Source organism: Hyperolius riggenbachi, chromosome 11 (assembly GCF_040937935.1).
Source record: "Hyperolius riggenbachi isolate aHypRig1 chromosome 11, aHypRig1.pri, whole genome shotgun sequence".
In the NCBI taxonomy this organism is placed as follows: Eukaryota; Metazoa; Chordata; class Amphibia; order Anura; family Hyperoliidae; genus Hyperolius; species Hyperolius riggenbachi.
In genome coordinates this window covers 105,454,708-105,474,870 of record NC_090656.1, presented here as the reverse complement: position 1 = coordinate 105,474,870, position 20,163 = coordinate 105,454,708, and the positions used below count along the sequence as shown (strand labels likewise).

Below are 20,163 nucleotides of genomic sequence, written 5' to 3'. Positions count from 1 at the left end.
TGAGCGGCCTTCCTTGTTTTGCTTACATCGTCGCCATAGCGACGAGCGGAGTGACGTCATCGACGTCAGCCGACGTCCTGACGTCAGCCGCCTTCGATCCAGCCCTTAGCGCTGGCCGGAACTTTTTGTTCCGGCTACGCTGGGCTCAGGCGGCTGGGGGGACCCTCTTTCGCCGCTAGCGGCGGCGATCAGGCAGCACACGCGGCTGGCAAAGTGCCGGCTGCGTGTGCTGCTTTTTATTTGAGCCAAATCGGCCCAGCAGGGCCTGAGCGGCAGGCTCCGGCGGTACTGGACGAGCTGAGCTCGTCCAGACCGCCCAGCAGGTTAAGCAAAATTTAATGTGCCCAGTTACTTACCTGGGGCTTCAAGCCCCCTGAAATCTTCCTGGTACCTCGCCATCATTCCCCACTGCTTGGTTCCGCGGTGTCACCCTCCAAATGCTGCATGCCCCGCCCTGTGCCACGCATCTCCTTCATCGCGCTCCCATGCCTAGCTGGAAGTGTTCTGCGCCTGCACAGTAAGTAAAAATTGCTACTAGGCATGTGCAGAACGCTTGCCAAGTTGCCCAGCATCCACACGGCAACACCAGGGGAATTGTGCAGCGTGGAACAATACAGAGGGGCCAGAAGGACTTCGAGGGGGGGGGGGGCTGGAGGAAGCCCCAGGTAAGTAACTGGGCACATTACATTTTTACTAAGCATTCCTTATAAACAAGCAATAAATATATGTTCAAGGCAAAAAAACAGCAAGCATAACCCGTTAATAACTTACCAATTTAACAGGCCAGCAGAACCATGCAGCATTAACAGATATAAAACCAATATTACAATAAGACCCAAATGACCATATGCAGACAACTCCACCACTTGGTTAAACACAATCTTTGATATGATAGGTATGGATTTCAAAGCACCTGAGGTGTAGAACTCTCCTCTGTCCCATCCTCCTCTTCTGACTCCTCTTCATCACTCTGTAAAAGGAACAACACACATGCTAAGTGCAAGACTCCAGGCCGGCCGATTCATGGACATAGAAATGCCCAGTTCCAGGATTTTTTTTTTTTATTTTAGTTTTGAATAAGGCTTAAAAGACTACTATAGTGAAAAACTGTAAAATATAAAATGCATGTGCATGCATATACCGAATATAACTTTTACATTTGTTCCAGAGTAAAATGCACTATACATTACTTTTATCGGTACTTCCGTATTATACCGTCTGAAGGGTTTGGCAGTTCCTTGTTTAAGTTCAGTTTGCTCTACTACCAACATTTAACCCTTTTTCAAAAGCTGAAAGTCCTGGCTTTCCATTACACCAGGTCCCGTGTTAGTGTAATGCTCCGTTACCAAGTGAAAGGGTTTTAAAAGAGGGGTGTCCCCTGCATCTTGGCTGCACAAAGCGTGATTGCAGAAGTACCGGACAATCCCGACATTGATGATAAGCAGCACCCCCAGGAGGTCCTCTTCTGTTGCAGGGGTCTCATTACAGAAAGCGGAGGAGCAGACAAGCCACACACCCTCCTGACCTCTCTCTGTGTGTTACTGGCTGGGGCTGGAGACTCTATTAAGACGAAGGAGCAGCCCAGCTAAACACCCTCTTCACCTCTCAAGATGCATTGGACACCCCTCCTTCAAAACCCTTTAACTTGGCAATGGAGCATTACACTGACAAGGGACCTGGTGTAACGGAAAGCCAGGACTTTCACCTTTTCAAAAAGCGTTAAATCTTGGTAGTGGAGCAAACAGAACTTAAACAAGCAACTGCCAAACTCTTCAGACAGTATAATACGTAAGTACCCTTTTCCCTTACCTTGCTGTCACCGACATTAGGCAGTAAAAATCTGACAGATCAGGACTAGTCTTTCTCATGGGAGATTCTCAGAGTTTTATTTTCAAAAGCATTTACTGAATGACAGTTGCTCAGTCCAACTGCCGCAATAGTATGCAAGTAGGAAGGCTGGCCAGCATCCTTGTATAAATCTTTCCATATAGTGGTTTCGTAGAGAATAAAGAAAATACCCCATGGGGAAATGGGCAAGTCCAAAATATTTCGCCTACTGTAAGCTAAAGCAACATAGGAGAACATTCATTTACGATGCTCTTTACTCTGGGAGAAATGTACTTCTTATAAATATGTCTTTTTTCATTTTACAATTTTTCATAATAGTTGTCCTTTAAAAAGGTTTAGGGGTTTTATTGCTGTGTCCCCAACGGAGAGATTTTCAATCACTTCCTGCCTTTGGAGCTTATGGAGCTTTAAGAAGAAAACGGGAAGTCCTGAGGGACAGGTAATGATGGATCAGGATGAAAACGAGTGAGATAGCTGTTGTCTCCATCATTCTTCCCCACTTCCTGTTTGGTCATTTAGAGATGTAAATTCCCACAGATGGGGCCAAAAGATCAGCAATACACGTCACAAGCAGCCGTAACCCCTTACCATACCATGCAAAACTACAATCAAAAGTTTTCTTGGAATTGCGCTTTACTTTAGTAAGAACGTGTCAGCTCAAGTCAAGCAAAAACATTTGTAAAGTAACCTGTCAAATGTGGAAAGGACATTTGTCTTACTGTGGTGAAAGTTCACCTCCTCTCCATATACAGGCAGTCCCCTACTTACAAACAGGTTCCGTTCCAGGAGATTGTTTGTAAGTTGAATTTGTTTGAAAGTCGAGTCCTGTGATAAACATAGTGAAACGTGGATAAATGATTTCCTTGCGGACAACTTTGGATTTGGACATATAGTAGAAACTATATATTTTGTTGGTTTTCAATGTGCTTTTAAACTACTTATAATTGTTTATACAATACTGTATAATTTAAAGAGACTTCTGTCTACAAAACATTTTATGGATCCTCTTCTCACATGAAGTTATAATTACTTGCTGGGGCTTTTTCTTCCAACTTACTCCTTGAGCCCTGTGTCTGCCAGCTTCTGAAGCAAAGCCCCACCCCCTTGCAGAAGAGTGCCATGGTATCTTCCCTATTTGGCAAACCCAGGGTTTTCAGGAGGGGGAGGGAGGAGGAAGGGATTCCTGAAAGGTCCCTCTCAGCCAGCACAATATAGTAATATGGTAGGACATTAGAGTATGATTATGGTAGGGATTAGATTGTGAGCTCCTCTGAGTACAGTCAGTGACAGGACTATGTACTCTGTAATGTGCTGGAGAAGATGTCTGTGCTATATAAATACATAATAAACAATAACAACAACAATAATAATATGGTATGACATTAGACTGTGACTATTGTAGGATTAGATTGTGAGCTCCTCTGAGGACAGTCAGTGACACGACTATGTAATGTGCTGCAGAAGATGTCAGTGCTATATAAATACACGACTATGTAATGTGCTGCAGAAGAGGTCAGTGCTATATAAATACAGGGGTTGGACAAAATAATGTAAACACCTAACATTTTGGCATCATAATCTTTGAACATGTTTTAAGCAATCAAAACTTGACATATGTTAATTTTTTTTGTTTATTATTTTTGTTATTTGATATGTTTGATTAAAATAATAGTTTTTTACAGATATTTAAACAAAAGTTGAATATAATTTATAAAAATGGCAGATCTCTCAGACTTTCACAGAGGCCAAATAGTTGGTGCTTCTATGGCAGGCACTACTGTAACAGAAACTGCCCTAATGCTTGGCATTTCAAGAGGTGCTGTCTCAAAAGTAATGAATGCCTTTGAAAGAGAAGGAAAAACTTCCTCAGCAAAGCACAGTTGTGGCCGAAAGTCGAAGTTGTCTGAGAGAGACCGCCGGATTCTAAATCGAATTGTTAGAAAAGCTCGCAAGAGCACGGATCCTAAAATCCCTGCAGAGCTGAAGGAAGACCTACGGAACCCAGTTTCCACAAAAACTGTTCGTCGAGAGCTGCACAAATCTGGATTCCACGGAAGAACTGCAATTAGAAAACCTCTGCTCTCAAAGACAAATGTTTCAAAGTGTTTAGAGTGGTGTAGAAAACACCAGAATTGGTCCCTCCAGCAGTGGAAAAATGTGATTCTCTCTGACGAATCATCATTTACCTTATTTCTGACCTCCGACCAAGTGTACGTTTGGAGAAAGCTGAAAGAAGCATTTCATCCAGACTGCCTTCTCCCAACTTTAAAACATGGTGGGGGTTCTGTGATAATCTGGGGTGCTATTTCTTGGAAATCCGTCTGGCCAACGATTTCCCTTCATGGAAGAATTAACAGCCGAGACTATTTAGGAATTTTGGGCGACCAAGTTCATCCTATGGTTCAAGAACTGTTTCCGGAGGGGAATGTCATCTTTCAAAATGATAATGCCCCAATCCATACAGCTAGAATTGTTAAAGAATGGCACGGGGAAAATTCTAATGAAGATGAGCATCTCCTCTGGCCACCACAATCCCCAGACCTCAACATTAGTGAGCATTTATGGTCGTTTTTTTTTTTTTTTTTTAGAGATTCAAGTAAGAAGTCGATTTCCGCCGCCATCGTCTCTAAAAGAACTGGAGGGTGTTTTAACTGAAGAATGGGCTAAAATTCCTTTGGAAACAATTCGCAATTTGTATGAATCAATACCTCTGAGAATTGAGGCTGTAATTGCCGCAAAAGGTGGACCTACACCATATTAAAATATATTTTGTTGATTTTCAAGGTGTTTCCATTATTTTGTCCAACCCCTGTACATAATTAAGGATTAGATTGTGAGCTCCTCAGAGGACATGACTATGTACTCTGTAATGTGCTGAGGAAGATGTCAGTGCTATATAAATACATATTAGTCTTTAGAATGAGACAATGTTGAATTTTTGTATTTTATTAGTGCATAGAAGGGTGGGAGAGAGATGGTCAGACAGAGACAGGAGAGTGGAAGAAAGAGATAGAAAAAAGTGGAGGACCAGTAGAGAGAGGAAAGGGAGAGACAGTAAAGGGGAAGAGACACAAGTGAGTGTCTGTGGGGAAGAAGAGTGTGAGGGAAAGAAAGTGAGAGGAAGAATGAGAGGCAGGAATGGTGGAAACAGAGAGACACACAAAGGACAGGCTGAGGGGGGATTCCCCCAAACTTGCCTATGGAGATTGCCACAGAAATGCCACAGCATTTCTCTGCAAGAGGGTATGGCTACATGCTGGAAGATGGTGTACACAGGTCTCGGTGACCAAGTTGGAGAAAAAAGACCCGGCAATATGAGAAGAGCATCCGTAAAATATTTTAGACTGAATAGTCTCTTAGACAACAAAAATATTTTAACAAAAAACAGTATTGCATATTTTGTACATGAATACAACTTTGCGTGTATCTCTGAAACGTTGTAGCTCGAGTCGTTTGTAAGTAGGGGACTGTCTGTACTTACATCTCTAGTAGTCAGTGGTACACCAGTAGACCTCCTCTTCCCCCTCGGCCGCCTCCGATCCCGCACACCTGCCTTGTTTCTGCCACTTCTCTCATCACTTTCTTTCTCGTCTTCATGAGACTTCTGCATCTCTGTGGACAGATATGAAAACTGAATGCCAGAGCCAAAAAATTCTCATCATCAGAAAGCGGTTTAGGGGTCATAGGAAACCAAAACGTATGAAAGAACTGACCTTTACTCTCTAGGCTTGGGCCAGGACCACGTCTATGGGAGCTAGAAGAGGTTGTAGCTGTATCTGGAGTTGTTAGTCCTAAAAGATCAGACTTCTGTAAATTGGCAATCCGAGACCTCCAGCTGACCTCTGTCTGCACAACCAGAACAGTGCAGGAATTAGCAACCAGAACAAGGCAGGAATTAGTAAAAAAAAAAAAAAAAAAAAGTCTCAAATTCTTCTATCATTAGCTTTTTTTGATTAATCACTAACATATTATGCAGTGCTGCACAATAAATACGGGAAACATCACAACATTAAACAATAAAACAGAGACATATCGCATTTCACCAGACAGGAAATCAATATAGAATTAAAAGTAATCAAGTCCATTTGGTGATGGAGTAGGAGTAGTAAACAGAGGAAGAGGGCCCTGCCAAACAGGCTTACACTCTAAAGCAGGCATGGGCAAACTCGGCCCTCCAGCTGTTACGGAACTACAAGTCCCACAATGCATTTGCCTTTATGAGTTATGACTGTGGCTGTCAGACTCCTGCAATGCATTGTGGGACTTGTAATTCCGTAACAGCTGGAGGGCCGAGTTTGCCCATGCCTGCTCTAAAGTGTAGGGGAGATGAGGACTAATAAGATGGAAGGGGTGGGGTATAAATTCAAAGGAGGCAATTAGGATGATGAAGATGAAGGGTATGTTAGGGTGAACAGATAGGTCTTTAGGGACGGCTTGAATGAGTTGAAGGTGGGAATAAGCTTGATGAAGAGTGGAAGTGAGTTTCAGAGAGTAGAGGCTGCTCTGAAGAATTCCTGGCATGTGAGGAGGTTATGGATTGGATGGACATCTGTAGAATTGGAGAAGAAAAGTGAACAGTTTGGGTAATATCTTTGTATGAGATCGGAGATGTATGAGGGGAAGGTATGGTGGATGGATTTATATGCCAGGCAGAGATGTTTCATATTTAATTCTGAGGAGCTGGGAGCATATGGGAGGAGTAGAGGAGTCTGGCAGTCACATTCATGATGGAGTGGAAAGGACTGGTCCCTGGATGTCCAGATAGGCAGGCGTCGCACTAATCCAGACGAGAGATGACAGGAGCATGGACCAAGAGTCTGATGGTGTCAGGGGTAATGTACGGGTACATTTTGCTGATGTTCTACAGAACATTTGGCCCTGTCCATAAGAATTACAGGTATTACCATCAAGTAGCTACCAATCTCCCCCCTCTCTTTCATTTTACCAGGGGAGTGACGGGTTGCTATGGACTAGAACTTGCCTTCAATCATTCTGATCTTAAGAATGTGAGAAAAAGAGAAAAATATTTCCTGGGGGGACAGTTCGATAGCAGTGATAAAGCTGCCATCTTAGAACTTACGTACCCCTTCTTCACTAGCTGCACGACTACTTCTAGCTCTTGGTTGGCTGTCTGTTGTGGAGTCTTCTTCTTGGTTCTTGTCTGGTTCGGATTCTGATGGTTTGTTTTCCTGCTGACCTTTGATGACCTTTTCAGCCTCTTTCAGATCAGTAAGAGTTACTCCCTGTAGAAAAGGAACGTCAGAGAATCTTAAGGTTTTGTAGCTGTCTCAAATGAAAGCCAGGCAAACACAGAACTGTACAAAGGGATGATTTCTGTTAAATCCCAGGTCCTGGCAATTAAGAAAAACATTTCTGTGTACCTTGACAAGTCCCGATTCTGTTGCAACACTTTTCAATAGTAATTAAGCAGCCATGTATCTATACCGATACCGATGGGCAGAAAAACAAGATCATGTGACCAGATCAAAAAATAAATTATGCCGTCTAAAAGGAGGGATGCACTTGTACATGGATGGGAGTATGGCCACTCAAACTTATTTGGGCTATAAAGTATACCTGACCCAAGGCAAAGCTACCTAATTTAGGCACAGAAGAATGTTCATGCTGGATGTACATTCACCTCCTTAGGGCCAGTTTCCACTTGTGCGGTGGAATCGCCGCAAAGAAAATGTGCATGCGGATGCGAATTTCGCATGTGGTTGTATGCGAATTTTCATGCGAATTCGCATACGATTTCGCATGGATGACTATGTATGCGAATTTAACCATGGCAGTGCCTGTGTGCTTTTCCATTTTTTCTATGCGAAATCGTATGCGAATTTGCATGCAAATTCGCATACCAAAACCACATGCGAATTTCCTATTAAATACATTGTTTGCGAATCGCATAGCGGTATGCAAATTCTAATGGCTCTGCCGTGTAGATTTTTTCTGCACAGAAAAACGCTCAGAAATCCTGACAAGTGGAAACAGTCCCATCCACTCGTATTGTCTAAGCGAATCTGCATGCAGGAAACGCATGCGGATTTGCTCTAGTGGAAACGGGCCCTTAATCACTCCTCAAAATATTTGAGTTGAGCTTAAGTCAAATTTTCAGACAGGAAGAGCAATGTTTCCTCCTGACACCCTCCCATTCTGTTCTTAACAACGGTGCAGAGGTTGGAAAAGAATGATGATAGAAAGTAACACAGTGTCAAGCCTGCCTCTTCCTATTTGAATATTTGACTTTAGTTGAAAATCACATTTTTGAAGGACTGATTACAGGGATTACCTTGTGTAGATTTGCCTCTGGTCAAGTATACTTTAAAGACAAACCACAAAAGTTTAATTTCAGATAAGTTACAGCTGTTGTCAGCAGATAACACATAACATGATGGTGCAGCATGGCGGTATAGTGGATAGCAGGCTCGCCTTGCAGTGCTGGGTCTCCAGCTCGACAAGACACTATCCACAGAGTTTGTATGTTCTCTCCATGTTTGCATGCGTTTCCTCCAGGCACTCGGGTTTCCTCCAATGTGCCAAAAGCATACAGGTGAAAGTCGAAAAATTAGAATATCGTGCAAAAGTCCATTTATTTCAGTAATTCAAACTTAAAAAGTGAAACCAATATAGGAAATAGCCTAATCACATGCAAATTGAGAGATTTCAAGCCTTTGTTATAATGATGATGATTATGGCTTACAGCTTATGAGAAGCCCAAAATTAAAATCTCAGACCATTAAAATATTGTGAAAATGTTCAATATTCTTCGCTCTTCTCTCATATATTAGTTTCACTTTTTAAATCAAAATTACTGAAATGGAATTTTGCCGGATATTCAGTTTTTTGGAGTTTCACCTTCACGGGCAGGTAAATTGGCTTACCTCAAAAAATGATGCTTAGGCCACATACAGACATCAGACCATAGTCTTTGGAAAATGAAAGATCACAGACCAATCTTACCACCCTTCCTGTAGTATAAGAGCCATACTCTACACAGTCTTTTCTATGGAGCTGAACTCCACATCAGAAAAAAATCATTGCAAGATGCTGCACACACAGATGCTGTACAGACACAAAAGATCAGTATCTGCAAAAGATCTGTTCCTGCCAAAAATCCATTCCTGCAAATTGCAATGATAGTCTATGAGATCTGCAGATCATCATACACACATGATTTAACTGACATTCATCTGCAGATCAGATCCACCAGGATGGATTTTCAGATCTGCAGATCTGCAGATGAATGTCAGTTAAATCATGTGTGTATGATGATCTGCAGATCTCATAGACTATCATTGCAATTTGCAGGAATGGATTTTTGGCAGGAACAGATCTTTTGCAGATACTGATCTTTTGTGTCTGTACAGCATCTGTGTGTGCAGCAACTTGCAAAGATTTTTTCCTGATGTGGAGTTCAGCTCCATAGAAAAGACTGTGTAGAGTATGGCTCTTATACTACAGGAAGGGTGGTAAGATTGGTCTGTGATCTTTCATTTTCCAAAGACTATGATCTGATGTCTGTATGTGGCCTTAGACTATGATGGACATAGGACTATGGCAGGGATAAGATAGTGAGTCATCTAGGGGACAGTTAGTGACAAGACCTTATATACTTTACTTATTTTATGTGTACAGTAACAGTATGGGAAGCTAATCACCTGAGTGGAACGACGGGACTGTCGTGCGTGACGAGACCTCGCCTTTCGCTGAGCCTCCGCTTCCTCGTCCCTCACTGGGGTCAAGTAAGACCTGAAGACACAACACATGCGGATATCTTAGCATGACAGTTTGTACGGATAGATCATTGCATTCCAGGAAATCACAAGAGCAGGAAATGCAACACCTGCTTCCTACCTGCGCCTTTCCCTGGTCTCCAAATTGGTTGTGGTCTCTGCATTAGTACTAACAGCATTTGAAGTTTCTGTACTTCTATAACTAGAAGAGACAAAGAGTGAATTAAAGGTGGAAAAAAAAAAGTTGTGAAAAGAAAATGGAATGCTGCAAGAAAGGAAAATATAATGCTGCAAGAAATCTGAAGGTAAAAAGAACTCCATCTCTTTCTACAATCACCTGCGCTGTTCACACAGAACTAGAAAAATACACTGCAGTGGGCACTGAGGAATATCTGTGTACAGCTAGGAATGGTCAATGAGATGCAAATAATTTCAAGTTTATGCAGCATTATGCAAATATTGTATGCTAATTTATGCAGCTTGAAATGAACCAATGAAATCCTGTCTGAGGTAAAATTCACTTGGTCCATTTTCAAGGTGCACAAAATTTGCATAATCCTGCATCATCTTGAAATTATTTGCATCTCATTGAGCATCCCTATGTAAAGCTAACCATACAGTACATGATTATACTGTACATGATGCTAGTCAAAGTTGCACTGCTGAATATTCAATCAACTTTGAGAAGAAATCAGACCTAAAAGGTGTTCGTACAGTATACAATCAAACTGAAGGATTTTCTTGATTTTTCAATAAAAATGTGCAAGAAATTGTAAAAAAAAAAATAAAAAAAAAAAAAATGGATTTAAATTGAGAAATAAAAAGTATCATTTTTTTTTCCAATAACAATCTGATTGGATTTACTTTGCTACTATGATATTCATTTAATTAGTGTAGTAATATACCTTTTTTAGGGCTGGTGCACACCGAGCGGCTTTTTGGGCGTTTTCAGATCCGCTTGCGGCTGCGGATCTGCTTGGTCAATGTATCTCAATGGGGTGGTGCACACCAGAGCGGGGGGCGTTTTGCAGAAACGAAAAATGCCTGGGTGAGGCATTTTTTGGATTGCGGGTGCGTTTCTGCCTCAATGTTAAGTATAGGAAAAACGCAAACCGCTCTGAAAAACGGCACTTCAGAGCGGTTTTGCAGGCGTTTTTGTTACAGAAGCTGTTCAGTAACAGCTTTACTGTAACAATATATGAAATCTACTATACTGAAAACCGCAGCAGCAATCCGCAAAACGCTAGCAAAACGCCTCATAAAAATAAAAAAAAGCGTTTAAAAATCTGCTAGCATTTTGCGGATCTGCTAGCGGGTTTTGGTGTGCACCAGCCCTAATATGGGCTGCAGTGCTGGTTTCCCTAACCCGGTTTGTCGTTAATACCCTTCTGGTTTTTCCAAGTTTAGTTTGTTCAGATACATATATGCTCCTTTTTATACCTTTTCTGTACAATTATTTTACTAATGCTTTTAAATAACTGTTGTGTTGACATGCTTATTGCAAATTTGTATTTTCTGCTTTTTGCTCTGCACGTCAATGTCCTCGTGTCTCAATCTTTGTTTTCAAACTAAAAAAAAATCTGATCGGATGTGTTGGAAAAATCAGATAGAAAATATAAAAACTGACATTTTTATTTGATCGTTTGAGATTATTTGATCAAGCAGAAAAAAATGGGTAAGATTTCTATGGTCGGAAAAGAAAATGTAAAAAAGCACTTGTGTATGGCCACCTCAAGATAGATGCAGCACAAAGCAAATGCAGCTGTTTGCAAGCACACCGATCTCTCTCACAATCTTTACTGGCCAATAAGGAATCTCATGAGTCATGCTCCTTTGTCCTCATGAGCCAATATCTCTGAAACTGATGTAAGCTTTGAGGTGTAGGACACCAAATGCCGGAGTTGGATATAATTCACTATCCAATTCTAGATTCGTGCATAATCTGTATCTGTGGTGAAGTCCTAAATGGGGCACTACAGTTTATAGAGTCCTCAAGTATTTAAATACAGAGTTTCATTGGGGCTTTATGGGACACGATACTGCTGTGACAGGTCTCCATAGACTGTGCAATGCCGCAGTGACAAGTCATTAATATACTTTTGGTATTAATTCCAGTCACCAAACAACTGAAAGCTGTGCTCATTTTTGAGAAGACATACTTTTGCAGACAGTCATTCCTAATGCAAGCACTTTGATGGCTATGCATCACAGTTCCTGGATATATTTTGCTCTGACAAAGTCCAGTTTCAGCAGGGTTGACAGCATTCTTCATAATGAGCTAGGAAGTTACCTTAAAGGACTACTGCCTTAAAATTTCAAACATGTAAACACATAAAAAAGTGTAGCCTTTATTCTTTATAAAGACACTCATTGAAAAAGATTAATACAAAGATGCTGGCCAGCCTCCCTGCTCACTGCACACATTTTTGGCATTTGGATGGAGCAACTGCCATTCACTAAGTGCTTTTGAAAATAAAGAAAACCCTGAGAATCCCCCATGAGGAGAGGAGGATAGTCCAAAACCTGTTGGTAATGTCAGATTTCTACAACCTACTGTAACAGACAGCAACATAGGAGAAAAGTAATTTAAAGGGATCCAAGCAGCTCCTGGCTTCAAATAGCTGCAAGGGCTGCCATTGTTCAGAAGCTCAACTCCTGCTATTTTACAATTAGCATTGTCCAGGCTAGGTGTGAAATTCTTCAACTGTAACTGATGTTTTCTGTTTGAAGTACAATGGGGGTTTGTTTGTGATCAATTAAGTCTAATGAGGTGATTTCTTATCTGTGTACCACCATCTCCTGCTCAGGGACCGCAGGTCCTTTACGGACGGACAAAGTGGCTATTTTAACCCTTAGATGTAAAAAAATGAGGTAAAATGAAAGTTTTTTTTTATAATAAACCACATTTTTAGAATGCATTTTTAATTTGCTATAGAGCTGCCCTGGGTGTTAAAAATGATGCTCGGTTCACTTTAAGGCTCATTTTACCCTGGAAGGATTGTACTTCTTATCTGTATAGGTTTACATTTTAAGATTTTTGCGACAGTGGTCCCTTAACTGACAATGATATAATAAGAAGAGTTCTGACCTCATTTTGCTTTATTTATAACAGAAATTGAACTTTTATTTACATTGAACAGTTATTTGTGATTCGGAATGTCTTTGGTATCTCTAGGCTTTCAAAAAAACAAAACAAGTGAAGAATGTAGACCAGCAACAAAAGCAGATCAAAGTTGTTACCTTGAACTAGGCTTGGTGTCTACTGTGCCCGTAGTTGGGACAGTACTGGCACTTGTCACTGGAGCCGGTTGTCTAGAAGCTAAAGGTTCTCTTTTCGGTAAGGTGGATTCTGTCCTTGATCCCAGAAGATCGCCTCTCTGCCTACGGAAGGAGTTGAGACCTTCATCTCCTTCATTACGTTGACGAGTAAAAGATGTTCGACTGAACTGAGTTGGTTCCCTGTGACACACAAAGTTGACCATCAACTATTTCCAGGCTACAGAATGTAAAATACGTCTGATTCATGGTGTGATATCTGTGGAGTATTTAGTGATGCAACCACAGGGATCACTGGGTGCCATAATCAGGATGCACTTCAAACCATGCAGAGAATTTACAAATGCAGATATCAATGAGACTTGTCTGAACATTGTTGGCGCAAGATCTTGTACATGGCTTTGGAGATCTCAAACCAAATTAAATACTGATCTTAAGATATAAGTGAAGATAGAGGAGCTGGCACAGGCTTTCTGATTTGCAGACAGTGGATGCAGTTCTCCTTGACTCTCATCCTATTCTTCATTATCTCCAGCCCCCTTAGGACTGGTGGCATACCTCAAGAAATGAGGTAAGAGTGGGTGGACGCCCTGGGCACTGTGTTATTAGAGTAGGAAGATTCTATATTTCCTCCCTATAACAAGAGCATCTGTTATATCCCCCTTTAAGAAGTACCCTCATCATGTCCTCAAAATGACAAATGCTTTCATTAATTCACCCCCTAGAACAAGAACCTCTTATGTCCACACCATAACAAGTGCCTCCACTATGTCCCTACTATAACAAGTTTAAAGTGGAACTAAACTCAGAACGTCCTCTCTGCTCTAAAAGATTAGCCATACCATGTTAACCTTTATTAAAAAAAAATCTTCATTACAAATTACAGAAATCCTAAAAAAAACCCAAATGTTTTAACTTTGTTTCACTTTGCAAGGAGCACTGGAAGGGTTAAACCTCAGTATTTAATGTAGGCGGAGAGCTGCCTAGGCAGAGCTCCTGCAGTCTACTCACAGCTGCTGCTAAGAATTAATTAGACACTTTGATCTGACTAAACCAACACAGAACACATAGCAGTAAATGTCTTCAGCACCTATATGTGGAATAAAGACTTTTCATTGCGTGCTTTGCAAGAGTCCGGGTCAAATGTATTCTTCTCCCACCATAAAGATGCAGCAAGGAGACATAATCTGCACTAAACTTTAGTGGGCATTTTCAAACACTTTTATACTTTTCAAACACTTTTACTAATACTCAGAAGAGTGCAAGGGCGGGTGGGTGTGGAGTGTAATATATACATTATATATATATATATATATATATATATATATATATATATATATATATATATATATATATATATATATACACACACACACAAACACACACACTGATATTACCTCACTAATCAGCAATGTCCATGCTCATATGTGTATTTGGGCACTTTTGCTGTCTGCTCATTTCCAGTCTTATGGACAACTGTAAATGACCCCTAAATGTCTATGAAGCATTGTTTTCACAGTTATGCCTCTCATTCTCCTAATTGTAAATGTTCCACTCAAAATATACTATTTCTATACTACCCTTTAAATGGAAGTGATATTACTAAACTCCTCCAGGATGCAGATACAAAACCCTTTTCATGTGTGAATACCCCGGATACAACCAACTAATTAGAAGAGCCTACTGTTTCCTGTGAGAAATCTTGCCCTGTATCAAATGTCAACTGAAGGAATGGCCGCTGCAAAGTGATTGGATTAATTTCCTGCATCCTCAGTACCAGTAAAGCCCGTCTGTCAGTACACCCACCTCACATTTTCCTGGTTTCCATAGAGCTTCTGACTCGGAGGCACCCGAGCTAAGCGCAGTTCAGCTCCTGTCTTCTCCTACAAGAAAGGTTTGTCAGTGGCTGTGACAAGTATACAAGTAAAAAACGCAGAGAAGATGTATAGGAATTAGAAGAGAAAACTAGTTAAAAGGCTCCATCTCCTGAGAAGTGGGAAGAAGTTGTGCTTAGCTGGAAATAAAAAAAAGTTAAAGGATAAGTGTATTCATAACATTCGGTGTGTGAAAACTTTATTTACATGGCTTGTAGATTGGGTCTACTCATTGCTTTGAGCTAGCCTTCCTATTAGTCACCTGAGGAAAACTCACGCAAAACGGGTTGTCGTCTGACTTTACTGTGTGCAATAAACTTGTGAAAGTAAACAGTCATATTGGCTATTTTTTAAATCTTCTGGAGGGGGTGCCAACTATACCTCTCTTTTTTTTAAACAATTTTTAATTTTTGTATTATTTTGGGCACCTCGACCCCCAAGTATCATATTAGTATGAAACTCCTCCCTGCTTCCTGGACTCAAAAAGGAAGTCCAAGGTAAACAGCAACAATTAGACCTAAGTACAGACCACAGAAATAGGAGTACAGTATAGCTTTCACACAGCAGCACTGGTAGATTTTCGGACAGCAGGGAGAAGCATGCAAAAGTTTCCTGAGCAAAGATAGTAAAGCTGGTTTAACATTCTAGTACACGTGCTTGAAAACAATCATAATCCAGGGGATTTTCAGATCTCCTCAGGGAGACAAAATCATTCATGCATTAAAATACCATTCTTGATCATGGAGAAATTGGGTCCAATCTATGGTATTTACATTATAAGTACACTTATCCTTTAAGGAGAAATAGTGTCAGTAGTAAAAGATCATCAGGGGTAATACACACTCTGTCTGCTATCTGGGAGCTGGAGGCAGATTTAGGCAATGCTGCCTTCCTGCCTTCTTCAGAGGTGGTGCCAGAGCTCAAAGTGCCAGAACTACCAGTCTTCCTCAGGGAGGCTCTCCATGAGCCAAGCGGAGGCTCAGATTTCTCCTGATCCTGGACAGCCGGTGTCTATGGATAGTAGTATATATAAATGAGCTGGGTGGACCAGCCATCAGCCGCTTAGCCCCTTTCACAGGGTGAAAGGCTACAGAGAATTCAAGATTAAAGTATAAACCATGCCCCTCCACTTCCTCACCTTTTTTGTTGCAGGTCCAGAAAGATTCCGCAACTGATTGTTTAGGTTATTAATCCGTTCTTGGGCTTTCACTTTTTCTATAAGTGACAATGAGATAAGAAATAAAAAAGCAAATCAAGTACTGTATTTACAAAGACAGTTAAAGTATAAATCCACCAAAAGCTGACATCCCTTTTGGATGTGTAAGTAGGTGGAGTATCTGTTGGCATCAAAAACTTCTCAAGTATTCAGTGCCTCACAAATGTGAGATTTAAATCTTTTCTTCTTAGAATGCAATTCACGAGAAAGGCTGGCACCACCAAAGTAAAAAGTTCAACATCATGATGGCCGAGTGGCTTGAGAAAGAGCTTGCCAGCTCGAAACAGCGGGCTGTCGCTGCTATTGCCATTTTTACTATCTATTGACCTATATGTCATTAATGACTAATCAATAAAGATCTGAACATTTTACTTTGGTGGTGCCAGCCTTTCTTGTGAATTGGATTGAAGGTTCCTTATGGTACTGGGACTAAAGGCTTGGGCACACAACTATTCCTCCTCTGCATGGGTGCTCCTCCATCCTTAGCTTTTGGACTTCTTAGAATGCAAAATTCTAGCAATCCCAAACCGCATCCCATAATGCAAAGCAACAACCCTTCAAGGCAGCAAACCTCATGTTTACAGAAGCCAGAAGATGCTTATGCCTTTTGAGGGACTTAGTAAGCAGTACCTTATTCAAGTTAGGTGTCAACATTTGCAGGCATGCAAGTGAAGGCTGGTTTTGCCCTACACATTTTTTTTAATAAGTGAATGCTTAGCGAGAAGGCTTTAAGGAAATGGGCAAGACTGCTCATTACCACCTGACTTTATTTATAAATACATATGGAATTCCTCCCAGCAATAAAAGGAACATCACACTGGAGAAAATGCTCACCGGATTCAGCATCAGAACCAGACTCTTCGGAACTGGATTCAATTGGCTGAGGGGTTGGCACGGTGGGCGAGAGGGGCTGTGCCCGGGGCTCTTTGTCCTGCACACGAAGGGCAAACTTCTCCTGGCTGCTCAGACGAGAAATAGAACTCCTATATGAAAAGAGGGGTGAAGGCAGGGAGCGTGCAGGGGTCAGTGCACAGTGCCCAGGGGAGCACACCACGTGTCACCCAGCACATACAGTGAGCACACACCAAAATCACGCCGTGAGCAAAAACTTGCTGTGCATCGCAATCTCCCAAGTGACACTAACAGGTGCAACACACAGCACACAATCCAGTGAATCAACTGTGATATTCAGCACCTTCACCGTGACACGCTGCATGACCCATGTGTGGCCATCACTTACATGCAACACAGTCACCGTGTAACACAGCATGGACACTGTGCCACACTGTCCATTCCAACACAGTCTGCATTCAACACGCCAACACAGCATGGCCTACACCGACCTTCTTGTCCTGCCAGCTGCATTCTGATTAGGAGGACTCGTCTGCGTCATGATCTGTGGTGCCGTCTTCATCTTCTCCAAACGTAGCTGGAAGATAATGCAGAAGAATACAAAGCTAAAGAAATAAACCACAAAAACAAATTTTGCCTCACACCAAGAAAGCTTAATTAGTGTTTCCAATTTTTTTTCCCACATTTGGAGAGAACCCAACATATTTTCCTTTGGATTCGGCCTATCAGCCATTGCAGGCTTAGAATAAAACAGTATTATACATAAAAGCAATAGCACAGTCATCTGCTTGGAAACTAAGGGCTGGTATAGACAAGCTCTTAATTTCCAAGCCGCTTTTCTGCTACCGAGTATAAAAGCACTTGGAATCGGTTCCAAGCCTTTCGTTGTGGCATCACATTTTGAGCCCTTGGGGGGGGGGGGGGGGGGGGGGGGCACAGAAACGCTTGAACACAGCCGTCTATGGAGGCTGAGATATTTATTACCTTTAAAGTACAAATACCAACATTTGTTACAGTTTCCATCGTTGATATAATTGGATAGAGTTCAAACCTCTGCCAGCATTTATTTAGTGTGTCAAACACAAGACCCGTGGGCAGAATGCGGAGACTCAAAGCAGTACTGGAGCAGGCAAATATTAAACTGCTTCACTGCGCTGCTCTGTGGAAGGGGAGGAGCAGGCCAATCACAGTCAATATTGTTACATCCCTTAGGTTGAGATTGTCCAATAAATGTTACATCTTAGTAAACAATTTGGCCCCCGACTTAGACTGTGTTTCAAATTTTGGCCCCTTATGTGATCGAGTTTGACACCCTCGCTCTAGGGTCTTGTCTCACTGACACCTAGTTAAAGTGGAACTGAAGATCATAATAAATCAACGTGTTTCACTTACCTGGGACTTCTGCCAGCCCCGTGCTGTCTTTCGGTCCCGCCGGTCCTTCACAGCCCTCCGTTCTTCCGCCGCCAGCTACTTTCGTTACCGTCTGCTTGTAAATCGACGGCAACTGCGCCATCACGCCCCGAGCCACGCGTCGCTTTTTGTGCATTCCTGCCCGCAATAGCGGAAAAGAGGACTGGCGTGGGACAGGAATGCTGCACGGGGCTGGCAGAAGCTCCAGGTAAGTGAAATACTTTGATTTATTATAATCTTTAGTTCCGCTTTAAAACTTCCTACATCTCTAGGAAGTTTAACTAGGTCTGCCAAGCTGCTATAAATACTTGGTGATGTTAAAAGAAAAACACATCGATTTAGCTTCAGCTCTATACTGCAAGGAGTAACAGCATGCAAAATTTCTGCTTCCTTACTTTGTTTTTACTTGGATCTAAAGCATAGCCATCCCACAGTGGTTCTAACAGACTGGAAAATGTAAAATGCCACAGTTTGCTGCCAGTCAATCAATTAAAGCAAAGGGGGAGTTTCTAGACAGCTTCATGGCAACAGTACTCCAAACAAAGTATACAGAGTACTGCTGCCAAAGAACTGTCATTTAGGTTTACAATCAGTTTTTGAAGTTGGCTGCAGATTAAATTGGGGAGATATTTTTAATATATCGAATTTATCATGAAAACGGAATTTCCCTTTAAAGGACAACTGTAGTGTAAGGTATGTGGAGGCTGCCATATGTATTTATTTCCTTTTAAACAATACCAGTTGCCTGGCTGTCCTCTGCCTCTAATACTTTAAGCCATAGACCCTGAACAAGCATGCAGCAGATCAGGTGTTTCTGACATTATTGGCAGATCTGAGTGTTTCAGACACTACTGCAGCAAAATAAACCAACAGGGCGGCCAGGCAACTGGTATTGTCTAAAAGGAAATAAATATGGCAGCCTCTCACATACCTCTCACTACAGTTGTCCTTTAACTTCAGGCACTTTGGATCTCAGGAAACGGATGCTTTTTATCTTGGCATGTAAATACACAAGTAAAGCGTGCCGATTGGCAGATCTTCACCCCATGAATAGAGCCAGCAATTCCTCACCACACTCTGCTTTTCCTTCAGCTTTACCAGCGTGGACTCCAACCCGTCATCTGCCACATCCAGAGGCGTCTGACCCTAGAAACAGGGAAAGGACATTGCAGGATTTGTTTCAGCAAAACAGACAGAAGAGGCAGCTCAGAAAAGCACGGTTAGCTTAAAGCACACTGTTTATACTGTAGGTCAGGGCAGACAGCAATTTCATAAGCATCCTTTTTTGTTGATTTATTAGCTGCACAGGCTCTTGAAATATCCACTGTGGCAATTCATATTACAATATAGAATTGGTGACCCACATCTATGAGGATTTAGAATTCTGGATTAAAAAGGAACCCAGAGCCCTCTGCTAAAGACACAGCAATAAAATACTGCCAGGAGGTCATTGCGTGCGATAATTTCCCCTCCAAACTGAAATGGAACTCTCATATTGCTTCACTTTAGGGCTGTGGATTGAGCCATGCAAATAATTCCTTTTCTATTCAGTTCAGGTATACAGACCAGGATCAAGCATAGAGATCAGGTATACAGACCAGGAACAAGCATAGAGATCAGGTATACAGACCAGGAACAAGCATAGAGATCAGGTATACAGACCAGGATCAAGCATAGAGATCAGGTATACAGACCAGGAACAAGCATAGAGATCAGGTATACAGACCAGGGAAAAGCATAGAGATCAGGTATACAGACCAGGAACAAGCATAGAGATCAGGTATACAGACCAGGAACAAGCATAGAGATCAGGTATACAGACCAGGGAAAAGCATAGAGATCAGGTATACAGACCAGGAACAAGCATAGAGATCAGGTATACAGACCAGGAACAAGCATAGAGATCAGGTATACAAACCAGGAACAAGCATAGAGATCAGGTATACAGACC

General features: G+C 41.7%; 1 protein-coding gene across 6 annotated transcripts in view; it reads right to left on the bottom strand.

Annotated features, from left to right (window-relative positions):
- The window catches only part of LOC137538578 (protein phosphatase 1 regulatory subunit 12A-like), a 49,273-nt gene that overhangs the window by 8,250 nt on the left and 20,860 nt on the right, over positions 1 to 20,163 (bottom strand). For 2 of the 6 annotated variants that reach the window (XM_068260834.1, XM_068260838.1), the window contains exons 6-18: positions 19,284 to 19,358; positions 17,294 to 17,379; positions 16,785 to 16,933; positions 15,873 to 15,949; positions 15,578 to 15,745; positions 14,667 to 14,743; positions 12,825 to 13,043; positions 9,706 to 9,786; positions 9,510 to 9,600; positions 6,933 to 7,091; positions 5,562 to 5,694; positions 5,330 to 5,460; positions 914 to 970 (exon numbers count right to left, since the gene is read on the bottom strand). In XM_068260834.1, the coding sequence (XP_068116935.1) occupies positions 914 to 970; positions 5,330 to 5,460; positions 5,562 to 5,694; positions 6,933 to 7,091; positions 9,510 to 9,600; positions 9,706 to 9,786; positions 12,825 to 13,043; positions 14,667 to 14,743; positions 15,578 to 15,745; positions 15,873 to 15,949; positions 16,785 to 16,933; positions 17,294 to 17,379; positions 19,284 to 19,358 (1,503 nt within the window). Of the gene's footprint in view, positions 1 to 913; positions 971 to 5,329; positions 5,461 to 5,561; positions 5,695 to 6,932; positions 7,092 to 9,509; positions 9,601 to 9,705; positions 9,787 to 12,824; positions 13,044 to 14,666; positions 14,744 to 15,577; positions 15,746 to 15,872; positions 15,950 to 16,784; positions 16,934 to 17,293; positions 17,380 to 19,283; positions 19,359 to 20,163 lie in introns of those variants that run through there. The other 4 variants (XM_068260836.1, XM_068260835.1, XM_068260839.1 and 1 more) reach the window with 4 other exon arrangements.